The sequence below is a fragment of the Octopus bimaculoides genome, chromosome 13, assembly GCF_001194135.2.
Source record: "Octopus bimaculoides isolate UCB-OBI-ISO-001 chromosome 13, ASM119413v2, whole genome shotgun sequence".
Taxonomy (NCBI): domain Eukaryota; kingdom Metazoa; phylum Mollusca; class Cephalopoda; order Octopoda; family Octopodidae; genus Octopus; species Octopus bimaculoides.
The window spans coordinates 55,173,925-55,186,648 of NC_068993.1; the positions used below are offsets into that span (position 1 = coordinate 55,173,925).

The following is a 12,724-nucleotide window of genomic DNA, read 5'->3' on the forward strand; positions in this document are numbered from 1 at the left end:
GGCACATAAAAGACACCATTTCGAGCGTGGCCGTTTTCGTGCGGGTGACACGTAAAAGCACCCACTACACTCTCTGAGTGGTTGGCGTCAGGAAGGGCATCCAGCTGTAGAAACTCTGCCAAATCAGACTGGAGCCTGGTGTTGCCATCCGGTTTCACCAGTCCTCAGTCAAATCGTCCAACCCATGCTAGCATGGAAAGCGGACGTTAAACGATGATGATGATGATGATGTAATATAAGGTGGTGAGAAGCTTGAATACATCAGATCTTCTGTCATAATTTTATTCACATCCAGATTGCTTTTGAGGGATATTAAATCAACCCTAGCATTTGTCTGGTACATACTTCCTTTTATCAACTCCAGAAGGAAGAAAAGCAGAATTGATTTCGGAACAGTTTGAACCCAGAATGGTAAGTGTTGCAACATTATACTGCCGGACATTTTGTACAATGTTCAAACAATTCTGCAATCCATTACTTTAAGTTAGATTTAGATAGAAGTGACATATTACTTGCTAGCTCCGAGAAGCAGATGTCATTATTATGGTTGTGATGGTAGTATATCCATATATAAGGAAATAAATTGTATACTGTGATGTGTTGGTGTGTGAATCGTTGCCAGACAACTGAATCATCGTCATTGTCATCCTTTTAACGTCTCCATTTCCATGCTACTATAGGTCGAACAGTGTTTATTGATTCTCTACAGCCAGATGCAAACTAACTTTGTCTTGAATTAACTTTGGATAAAACAATTTCAACTGAATTGATAAATGGTTCATCACTTTGAGGCTACAGCAATTGATCTTTGTTCCTCTCTCCATACATTACATTTGTCTTTGTAGTAGGATGTACTGAGGATGACACATTCCTATATTATTTGATTAGCTAACATACCTTCAACATCATCATCATTTAACATGTTTTCTATGCTGGCATGAGTTGGACGGTTTCATAGGAGCTGGCCAAGGCCGAGGACTGTACCTGGTTCCATAGTCTGTCTTCAGCTTGGTTTGTACAGTTAGATGCCCTTCTGAATGTCAACTACTTTACAGAGTGTACTGGGTGCTTTTTATATGGCACCATGACCAGTGCTTTTCACATAGCACCTTGGTTTTAGGGGACAGGTGAGTCTTCTTGCATACAGCAATGTGCCACATATCCTGGTCCTTTCTCCTCTCCTTTATAAGACTCAACATCTCAGCAATTTTCCCTCAACCTAATTATACTGAAGCTAACTTTAACAACCAATTCCTCTTAGGGATAATCCTTCACTGTATTTCTTACACAACAACCTCACAGTTGCACTTTCATATTGCTATCTTTTCCCCCCATCCACGGTCTTGCTAAGTTCACAGCACTGGTTAATGGCCTGAGATAGGTTTCCCCCTTTGAACACTTAGTCGTCCCCCATTTTATACTCTTCTTGCGTCCCCTCTAACATAATAGTTATCATTTTTTGCACCATTTAAAACATATTGCCAGACAGATCAATCTTTTAACTATCTTCTATTTGTCTTTTACTTCAAGCCCTTTTGTCTTCAGCTTAATCCTTTTGATACCAGCCTGCTTCAGACTGAACCTGATTCTAGAATATAAACTTCCTATTTTAAAGATATCTAAATTAAAGCCATCCATATAAATTTCCTGTTAATTTGCTCCAAACACCAGCTTAGTAAATTCATCATTTTCAAAATTTACCGAAACAAAACCAGCATATTTCAACAGAAATATGGCAATAAGACAAGTTAATGTGATATTCTTCAGCAGGGAAAACGTTTGATTAATATAACCATCTTGTAGTTTCGTTATTTTTTCCTTTTAGTTCAGAGTTAATACGGAATTGCTTGGCTACAGTGAAAGGAGACTCAGATGTGAATCAATCCTAACTGCATACAGCTGTTCTTATACTTCTTGATGTTGCATGACTGACAGAACCATTAATGACAAATGAATGGATGTATTTATCCTGCTTCCAAAGCTAAGTCTAAAGCACCTCCATTCGCTATCACCTTTAATTCAGCCTGAGTCAATATGAAGCCAGGTCTAACTTGTATAATCATTTTGCCCAGCAGTTGTTTTTTGTTTTTTGGAGAGATCAATGTAGATCAGTCATCTTCTCAATGACTAAAGAAGTCATATCTCGTTATCGTAACAACACAAATAAAATAAAAACATACAAATAAAAGTTGTATAAATATTTCGATTTATTTCTGCACAGTAAAATAGTTTTCTTTTTCTCTTCAAACATGCAAATATACACTTGTGTGCAGTCATCTACATACATACATATACACAATGACACAGCCACATATATTGGTGTATACACTTACAATTGTATACAGTCCATAAACATACAACCATACTTTAAGGATGACATTTCATATCATTAGACAAAATGGTAAATTTTTAAAGGGATTTCAGTAAGATTTTTAAATAATAATAATGATAATAAAAATAATAATAATAATAATAATAATAATAATAATAAAATTACTTTGAAAAATAAAACCATTAAAATGATGATGATGATAATAATAATAATAATAATAATAATAATAATAATAATAATAATAATAATAATAATAATAATGATGATAATAATAAAAATAAAGAACCAATAAAAAAGAAAATGGTGGAACAAATAAATATTATGGAATAAAATTACATGGAGCAAGGATGCAAGATTCTAGAAAAGAGGGAGAGAAAGAGAGAAGCACCATAGAGATAGCGTAAGACATAATTTTGATGATAACAACTCTTAAATGCCAATATGGCATTTTCTGCTGCTAATTTTTGTAAAATGGTTGAGTGTGTAATGTTGTTGTTTACTTGCACCAGACAATATTGCTAGCAGTATTATTGTTGTTGTTGTTGTCGTCATTATCTGTTGACTGAACAACAATAGCAAAGACGAGATTGCACTCCACAGTCAACAACACAAGTTTCACTTGTACTTCTTTCTCTCAGCTAGAGATATTGATCTGTCAGTAATGAATCACTTTTTTTGTGGGGGAAAAAAAAAAGCAGACAGAAACAGCCCTTTTATTCATAAATACATGTATTTTAGTCTTTCATGCTGCCATGGTCATATATACTTAAGTAGAAAAAAAAAAAAAGGGAAAGGAAAAAAAAAATCAACAACACCAGATTTTGAATCTCATAGAGAAATGTGAGATGGTAGCCATGTATTCTGTGGTGAGGTGCAGTGAGTAATTTTTAGTTTTTGGTTTCGTTCACTCACTCAATGTCACTTTTTTAATTGTTCATCGGTAGACTTTGCGAATGTGTTTTAAAAAAAGGTTTCCACTCGCCTGCTCATACAGATCTTTATACAAAGTGTAATTTGGTTTTAAAATTTTATACATTATTATATACATGTGGACAGTCCACTATGGACTAAAGTAATATTTAGCTAGACTCAACCATTCCTGCGGGGGAAAAAGTAAGACTGCCAAACAAATGTGTTTGCTTTTTTTTCTATAAATATAGATATAATATATATATATATAAATATATAGGAATGTAAAAAGGGTTTTTATTTTTTAATTTTGTTAGATCTTCAGGAGTAAAGCACTCCAGAGGTTTCTGTGTATCAAGTTAAATTGAACTGAGTCAAATCATAATTAAATAGGCTTTCTTTAGTGATAAGTGCATAGGATTGTTTTCTTCCTATGGGTTGATATTACGTTACGTCATTTAATTATGATTAAGGGACATGTCAGGCCCTAATAAAAGCCTGAACAGTCTTTCATTGACAAAGCACAATAAAACTTTGGTTGTTACAAGTGTCCTGGGTGATTAAGGACAGCTCACACCCTATCAATAGATTGTCATAGTTTATCCACAACACTTGAGAGAGATTGGTTTTTCCTGCTACAAGTACTATCAGGAGAAGTGAGAGAAAAACGTAACAGTCGGCATTTTGTGCACAATGTATTTAGCAAATGCTCAAACTGTTGTAGCCCACCAGATTTTTTTTTTTTAGACTTGGTAGTTTGTTCATTCATATCTGCTGCTGTGTTGCCAAGTAACAGAGACAATCCAAATTGCGTTTCATAAAACTTAGAGCGCAAAAAAAAAAAGAAAGAAAAAAAAGAGGGCAGCAGAGGTTGCTGTTAAGTCACTCCATGAATTGCAATGGAAACTAATCTTATCTGTAATGCTGTTACTAAACTACCAGATTATTGATCTGTAAGATTGTGTTCAATGACAATTTTACTAGAATTATTCATTTGGACAATTTAAACTGCTTTTAATAGATTTAAATATGCAGAATTTAAATGGTTTACAAAACAGTAAACTAGTTGATTTTTCATTAGGAGAGTTGAGGTGTCTACTTTTTAAGAAACAAATAAATGTATCAAAAAAGTTTTTTTTTTCTGTGAAGTATTTGTTTTTTTGTTTTTTTTAAATACTGAAATCCCTCAATTAACAGAAAAAAAGAGCTCTTGGACATTTTTACAGACATTTGAAAATTTAGTTAAAACAACAATTTAGAGAAAGTCTATTAGTTGTAATATTTTTGGGAGTTTTAAATATTTTTATATTTTTTAAGCTGCCTTTTTTAAAAGTTTAATCTTTTTTTGGGAGGATACTTTGTAACTTTTTTGTTTTATCTTTAAAGTTAAAAAACTATCTGTTTAATAAAAAGAATAACTGGAAAAAAATTGTAATTATAAATCTTTGTCCCAGAATAAAAGACAAGTATACTCAGATTTCCTTTGACAAAATAAAAGACAATACCAAATAAAATTCTGAGCTTAATTTGCAGTAACTGGTTGCAGCTTCACACACTCTTCCTCTCGTTTTTGAAGTATATTTTGGCTACAACTCAGTGGTAAAACCTTTTCTGTATTGGTTGGTGGAGAGAAATACTCTTCATTATACAGGTGCTTAATGCAGTCATAAATTTCATCAACTTCAATTTGCTCAAGCCGGCGTTTCACACAAACTCGTTTTTTGTGTCCATAAATTACAGGAGGCTTAGGAAGATGGAATTTGGTGCTAAGATAGCGACTGCATTCCTCTCGGCAGTTAATGAGTTGATCAGTTGGAACCTAGCAAAGATAAAAAATACATACATTTAACATAAAATGATATCTGCACAAAAATATCAATTAGATATCTAAATTTCTCTGAGGTCACCCAAATTGCTAAGAACAGCAGTCACATCCCCTCAAAATGATGGATACACTGGATAATGAAAACAGAGAGGTAGCCAAAGCTAGAATGCTCTTGATCATAGATTGGCCCATCAAGACCAGCCTGGGGTTAAGTAACAACTGATTAGTCAAACATAAGGTTTGAACTCATGACCTGGTAATCAGCAGCCTATTACAGCCTCAATCATCTGCTCCAAGGTTCAACAAACATAGTATGTGCTTTTGATAAAGACACTTTGCTCTTAACACATTATCATGCCAGTTACATAAGGTAGAAATTATCAATGGCAGTAGTGGGAGCATAATGTAATGAGTGTTTTGTAACTATTAGCAATTCTTGAAATAGACTAGAATCCTATTTATGGCAAGAAATGCTGTATTTCTCAATAGTTTTCAGGAACGTTATCACATATTAATGACTTACTGGAAAAACCAAAACTTACCTCTGTAATTTTTTGCAGCATCATTGTCAACTGGAGCCACGAGTGAAAGATATGAGACTCTAGTTCAAGGCTGAACACTGCAAGAACCAAAACTGATGGGCGGAAGACCATAAACCTATGATTACATAAGCATCGAAAAACCTTGGAAGTCAAGGATGCCAGCTGGTGAGAAGGTGTCATATTACCAAGATATAGATACTGTGGGTACATAGAAAGCAACAATGCATGAATCTGAAAATAAAATAAAAATAATAATCTTATATTTCTGATGGGTTTTGACAAAGTCAATCAAAATATGCAGTAAATTCTTGATATATCCCCATCTCTTAGGAAATATCCTTTGTAATAAATATTTTACAGAAATATACTTACAGTGTGAAGAAAATCAATGTGGCTAACATTCCTCAAATTCCAGTCCAGTTTACCGAGAATCTCTCTCTCCATTCGCAAAATTTCAGATACACTACAACCACATTGACTTTCAGCAGCCAACTCTCGAGTACTAGGAATAACCTGCAAGGAAAAAAAAAATAATAAATAAAGAGGTGTGATTCGAGTGAGCTGTGAATACAGCATTAGGTAATGCTGAAATTAAATTCAAACAAATAGAAAGACATTTCTTAGAATGGAAATAAATATTAAACTGACCTCATCTTCTTCAATGGTTTTTGCTGCCAGAAAGAAGCAGGATACTGCAACACAGTGAAGATATTTTGGTGGTACCTGCAAAAATATTGCTTAATTAGCAAATTGATTTTTCAACAGAAATTTTAAGTTAACAGATTAAAGTAGAAACAATGACCTAAGACAATCAATTATTAAACTGGATCTGTTAACTCAGTACACTAAGTATGAGTAATATACTGACTGATTCGGTCACCAATATCTATTCTCTATTTAAATACAACAGAAACATGTCTTGTCAAAAGAACTTGTGGCTTCATGGTAAGAAGCTTGCTCCTCAACCACATGATTCCAGGTTCAGTTCCACTGCATAGCATCTTGAGCAAGTGTCTTCTACTAAAGCCCTGGACTGACCAAAACCTTGTGAGTGAATTTGGCAGATGGAAACTGAAAGAAGCTTGTCAGTTGTACGTGTTTGTTCTCCACCACTGCCTGACAACCAGTGTTGGTGTGTTTACATCCCCATAACTTAATGGTTTGGCAGAAAGAAACAGAAGTACTAGGCTTAAAAAAAAATAAGTACAGGAGTCAGTTTGTTCGGCTAAACCCTTCAAGGTGGTGCTCCAGTATGGCCACAGTTCAATGATTGAAACAAGTGATGAAAGGGAAACCATAACAATAAGGTGTAACACCAACTGCCAGATAAGTAGGTCAGTGTCTGGTACAGCCATATTGAGTCGATCAACTACATCCTGTTAACTAACCAAGAGAATCTGGAAAAACCCAAACGACATTCCGATAAGCTAAACTTAGAAAATATCAATTACTAACTTTAACCAGTGTGACTCATTATTTAATAATGTAAGGTTGTCTAACTATTATCAAGAAGGTAACCAATATGACCTTTAAATTGAAGGAACAGATTTCTATGGAGGTGGCCCTATGAATGAAAAGAAACTTGAGCGGGGCCCTTGATGTAGTCTTGCAGCCAACAATTCCAGGGCAGAGCACAAACCTTGAAGAGATTTCTAATGGAAGTTGCTTCATCAATTAGACAAAATCAGGTCTAAGGTAGACAAAGCTTAATGATTGAAAATAATACACAACTGTTGTGAGTTTTTATCACTTTGTATTAATTGAGAGTACCATAAAGAAACTGAGCTCAAGCGGGATACCTTGAGTTTTAAGAGTAGTTCCTTGTTACTTTTCTCTAGATACATGAAAAGATGATAACTAAGCCTCCACTCCTTCAAATGATGAAGTAGATCCAATTTGAACTGGATGAACTGGGCCAACGAGAGCAAAATGTCTTGGTTATTGACACAAAAAAGCAACCATAATGGAATTTTGTCTAATTTTGATGAAATACAGTCACCTCTGCTGTCCTTGACGAAGTTGCTAACTCAATCAACTGTAGTTAGAATTCTTTACAAATGTCTGTCCAAGTTTGAAGAACTATTCAATCAAATGACTGAATGTTTCTAAAACAAGATGGATGAGAAGGAGAAATGGAAAGAAAGCAGCTTAATAGATTACAACAGTCATGGGCAACCTGCAGCATTAGAGACTTTCTAAATGGGATACCTAATGAAAAAAATTACTGCAAATTGATTCAGCAGTGTGACTAGCCTCATGATGAACCATGTCTCAAATGGTTTGCTACTGCCTGGATAATAATCACAAAACAACGAAGTCAAAAGGATTACAACATACCTTAACAGAATTAAGGAATCGATCCAATATGTTCAGTGTCAAAGAGACAGTTTCCGGAGTGAAGTGGAAGTTTCTGTTAACACTAACCAACCATGAAGCAGCCCAGTCTCTCTGAGAGCCTGTAACACACTGAAATTAAGAGGAGGCAGATAATTAATTAATAAGCTTAAAAGTAGAAGTGCTGCATGTACAAGAAAATCCACATATCAATATAATTAACTAGTATCAGAAGTAGCGCATTAATTATATTTGTTAGACAAATTTCTATGTTTATTTGAAAGAGGTTTTATTCTTAATACAACCTTAACCTTAATGGGAAGGTTGGAAAGATTTATAATATTTAATGAAGAGAGAATGTAAATGTTGTAATGTAAAGTCTTTGCCAAAGGCATCGATGGATTGAAGTAGCTAAAGTTGGTAACAGAAATCAATTCAGGGAATGTTTGGTTTAACCAAGAGTAGAGTTCTTCATTCTAAACCACTCCTCACTCCAAGAAGAAGATTATCAAATTCTCCCATGTGTCAAAAGAAGACAATAATAATAAATCACTTGAGCATATCCTTTACTAAAAAGGTAATGTGAGCAATGACCCATTGTTGGATATCACTTATAACTCACTATATTTATGTATGTGTATATATATATAAAGGCACATAGCCTATTGGTTACAGTGTAGCACTCATGATCGTAAGATTTTGGGGTCGATGCCTGGACCAGGTAGCATGTTGTGTTCTTGAGCAAAACACTTTACTTCACGTTGCCCCATTCCACTCAGCTGTAAATGGGCAACCTTGCAACAGACTAGCCTTCTAATCAGGGAGCACCTTGACTTGCTCTCCTAGCCAGCAGGATGGCACCATTCGAAAGCTAAAACAATGCGAACCACATTGTAACCAGCGATGTATTACAACATCTCGTAGTGTGGTCAATACCATGATGTGATGTGATATCTGTGTGTGTGCGCATGTGTGTGTGTGTATGTATATCGACACACATGAATAAAATATAAAACATAGTAATTCCTCTTTAAGCAGGTAGGTAGAAGGATATATAATAGATTAGATACCCAAAGTATATCTGAAGAACCAAATGTTAAGAAGAGGGGAGAGAGAAGAACATCATGTAATGTTGTCTCCACTTCTCATGAAACGCTTAAGCAGATGCAAGGCATTTTTCCCAAAGTATGTACAAGTTAAAAGCTGAGAGGTGGCAGGGGGAACAGTCACACACACACACATGCACACTATCCAATTTCCAAAACTTAAACCAGAAATAACTATATTTGATTAAATTACATGACCTATATGAAATTAATAAAATAATAATTTACTAGCATTTCTAGTATCAAATTCAATTTTTTAAAATATTTCTTTCTAATGAAAGTTTATATGGTGATCATTTCACACTACGCCTCTAGACAAGCTGGCAAGAGAAGCCTCTATGTAGCTGCTTGATTTGCTAGAAACAAAAGTCAAATCTCCCTAAACTGGCACTCCATAGGTTATGATGATGAATGCTCCAGTCGATCCAATCAATGGAACAGTCTGCTCATGAAATTAGCTTGCAAGTGGCTGAGCACTCCACAGACACACATACCCTTCATGTAGTTCTCAAGGAGATTCAGCATGACACACCAAATGTGACCAGGCTGGCCCTTTGAATTACAGGTACAACTCATTTTTGCTAGCTGAGGAGCAATGTGAAATAATGTTCTTGCTCAAAGTTACAATGCGCTGCCAGAGTTCCTTGTATTTAACTCAGGAAAGTTAAAACCTAAGCAACAGCATTTGAACCAAGAGCAAAGTGCATTTTTGTCTGATGCCATACCAACTCTGCCAGTTACAAGCCTTCTTTCTGTAAAAACAGTTTCAAACATACACACAAGGACACACGTCACATGCTTTACAGGGAAAGTATAGTCAAATCAACCCTCCAGTATTTGACAATTATCTTATTTACTGACCCCAGAAAGACAAAGGTGAAGTGGCTCAGCTAAACTTAGAATCTAATAATCCAGCACTAAATTTTGGGGGAGGGGGCCAGCCGATTACATCGATCTCAGTATGTAACTGGTACTTAATTTATCGACCCCGAAAAGATGGAAAGCAAAGTCGACCTCGGCAGGATTTGAACTCAGAACATAAAGACAGGCAAAATACCGCTAAGCATTTTACCCAGCTCGCTACCTAATCCAGCACTAAATACTGCCGTAATACTGACATTTCTGCTATCTTTTGATCTCCCTCTCTAAAAGTATTCAACTCATAAATGCCTAGTTAAAGAAATACATCTTTGTTGTAAACACTGTTTTGTTCTGTGATGAATTGAAATTTGGGTTTCATTACATCCCTTGTAATCAAATAAACTTAATTCTCTTAAGGCCTTCTCTAATTACACAATTGAAAGTTCTTAATCAAAATGAAAGATAAAACCACATAATTCCTCGTTGCTAATCAATGTAAAGAAAAAAAAACTACGCATAATAATTCAACTTACCGTATCACCATGTCGTCGGAAGAATTTTGCTTTCCATTGTTGCCTCTCCTTGTTGATGGATTCGGAGAGCATCTGCAACACCTGAGCATCACCAATACCCAAGTTAAACTTCATTATGTACGCCTATGTATCTTTTAAAGAAATGACTACCTGCTGGAGAGATGGTAAGACAAAAAAAGGAATAAACAGAATGAGAAGATGCTCTGTTAAGGTCAGGTGTTGACATATTTAACTCTTTAACATTCAGATTACTCTGTCAAATGTAATGTTTATTTATTCACATCGCTTCTAATTAGCCACGCATAATCTCACAGCTTCAAAATTTCGATGACGTGATACTAGTTTTTAGAACGACATCATAGGGTAGTTGTGAGAGGCTGCATCTGAACGTAAAAACGGGTTGAATATTTGGGCCAAATATGGCAAGTTAAGATGCTAAAGGGTAAATGCAGTACGTGTATGGGCACACAGTGTATGTATATATGTAACATGTATGTGTGTGTGTGTGTATCCACACACACACATAAGCAGTGGTTTTAGTTTACTTGAAGTGTCGTTATACAGAAATAAGATGACAAATGAAGACAGCTTTCTTACAATGCGAAAAAAGAAGGTTAAGCAACCTTTATATATTTCAAGCACAAAGGACCATCAACAGAAATGAATGGCTCAAATAAGCGTAACTTAATGTAGAGCCTACCTCCCTTTTAACATTGTAACAAGTGCTCCATCTTTATTATTTGTAATTTTACTTATGTGTGTGTGAAAATAATAATAATAATAATCAGATCATCACCATCATTTTAACATTGACTTCCCCATGCAATGACAATTAAATTCAAGGACACTAGGGTTAATAACACACTTGTTAGCAAGGTTTTGACCCAGAGTTACTACCATTTCAGCACTGGAAAAATTTGGTATCCCTTGTCAGTAATGCCCCAGGGTAAAAAAAAACAAACGAACAAACCAACCAAAACAAAGCTTTATGATTGAATGTATAGAGAACAGAGACAACTAGATAGTGAATTAATGAAGAAAGTGATTTTCAACTTGTCAAAGATAAAAAAAAGAAAAGAAAGAGGATGCTGGCGAAAAGGGACATTAAAAGGTGACCAAAAGCCTCACAAGTAGGTTTGGTAGATAGAAACTGTAATGAGCTAATAGTATGTGGTAAGAAGCTTGCTTCCCAACCACATGGTTCTGAGTTCAGCCTCACTGCATGGCACCTTGGGCAAGTGTTATCTACTATATCCTCAGGCCAACCAAAGCCTTGTGAGTGGATTTGGTAGATGGAAACTGAAAGAAGCCCATTGCATATGTGTGTGTGAGTGTGTGTCCACCATCGCTTTGACAACCAATATTGGTTTGCTTACATTCCCATAACTTGGTGGTTCGACAAAAGAGATCAATAGAATAAGTACTAGGCTTACAAAGAATAAGTCATAGGGTGGATTTGTTTGACTAAAGGCAGTACTGCAGCATGGCCGCAGTCAAATGACTGAAATAAGTAAGAGTATGTATATATATATATATATATATATATATATATATATATACATACACACCATCATCATTGTTGTTGTTCTAATGTCCATTTTTCCATGCACATATATATATATATAACATACAGACATGCATTATTAATACAAATTTATTGTAAAAATACATACACACACAAAAATATAGTAGTTCCTAATTACTACACCAGGTGGATTTAGAATTCCATGTAGAGTATCATCATCCAGTTTACTTCCAGTGAAGTGGTTGGTTAACGGTTGACTATACTTTGTAGTATTACCGGTTATGATACTTATAACTATATCATCATCATCATTTCCCATCCACGCTTGCATGGGTTGGACAGTCTGAGCATACTCAATAGGTCCAAGGACTGTGCTGAACTCCAATGATTTAGCATAGTTTTTACAGCTGGATGCTCTTCCTCACACCAACCACAATACAGAGTGTACTGGGCGTACTTCTATTGTGGAACCAACACTAGTGAGATCACTGTGCAGCTTGCAAGACTAAGACGTCCTTCAATTGACTGGGGCTATAAGAAAGAGGGAGACAGCTTTATACTAGGAGACTGAGAGCTTAAAGTATGAGAAAAGGGGTCACAGATCAGAACAAGTTTCTTGCTATAGAGGAGCAACATGGCGACTCACATTACCAAAGAGTGGGTGAGAGAAAATGGGATGGAGATGGAAAAAGCTAAAAAATGGTTGTGATGAGGTGTCAGGTTGGACCCCCACCATATATATATATATATATATATA

General features: G+C 35.3%; 1 protein-coding gene across 4 annotated transcripts in view; it reads right to left on the minus strand.

The window, feature by feature from the left end:
- Positions 1 to 2,189: 2,189 nt before the first annotated feature.
- The window catches only part of LOC106881559 (cyclin-I), a 26,182-nt gene continuing 15,647 nt past the window's right edge, over positions 2,190 to 12,724 (minus strand). For 2 of the 4 annotated variants that reach the window (XM_014932003.2, XM_014932005.2), the window contains exons 2-7: positions 10,443 to 10,595; positions 7,946 to 8,074; positions 6,257 to 6,331; positions 5,981 to 6,121; positions 5,609 to 5,839; positions 2,190 to 5,060 (exon numbers count right to left, since the gene is read on the minus strand). In XM_014932003.2, coding sequence (XP_014787489.1) covers positions 4,764 to 5,060; positions 5,609 to 5,839; positions 5,981 to 6,121; positions 6,257 to 6,331; positions 7,946 to 8,074; positions 10,443 to 10,556 — 987 coding nt within the window. In that variant the 5' untranslated portion in view covers positions 10,557 to 10,595 and the 3' untranslated portion in view covers positions 2,190 to 4,763. Of the gene's footprint in view, positions 5,061 to 5,608; positions 5,840 to 5,980; positions 6,122 to 6,256; positions 6,332 to 7,945; positions 8,075 to 10,442; positions 10,596 to 12,115; positions 12,262 to 12,724 lie in introns of those variants that run through there. The other 2 variants (XM_052972492.1, XM_014932004.2) reach the window with 2 other exon arrangements.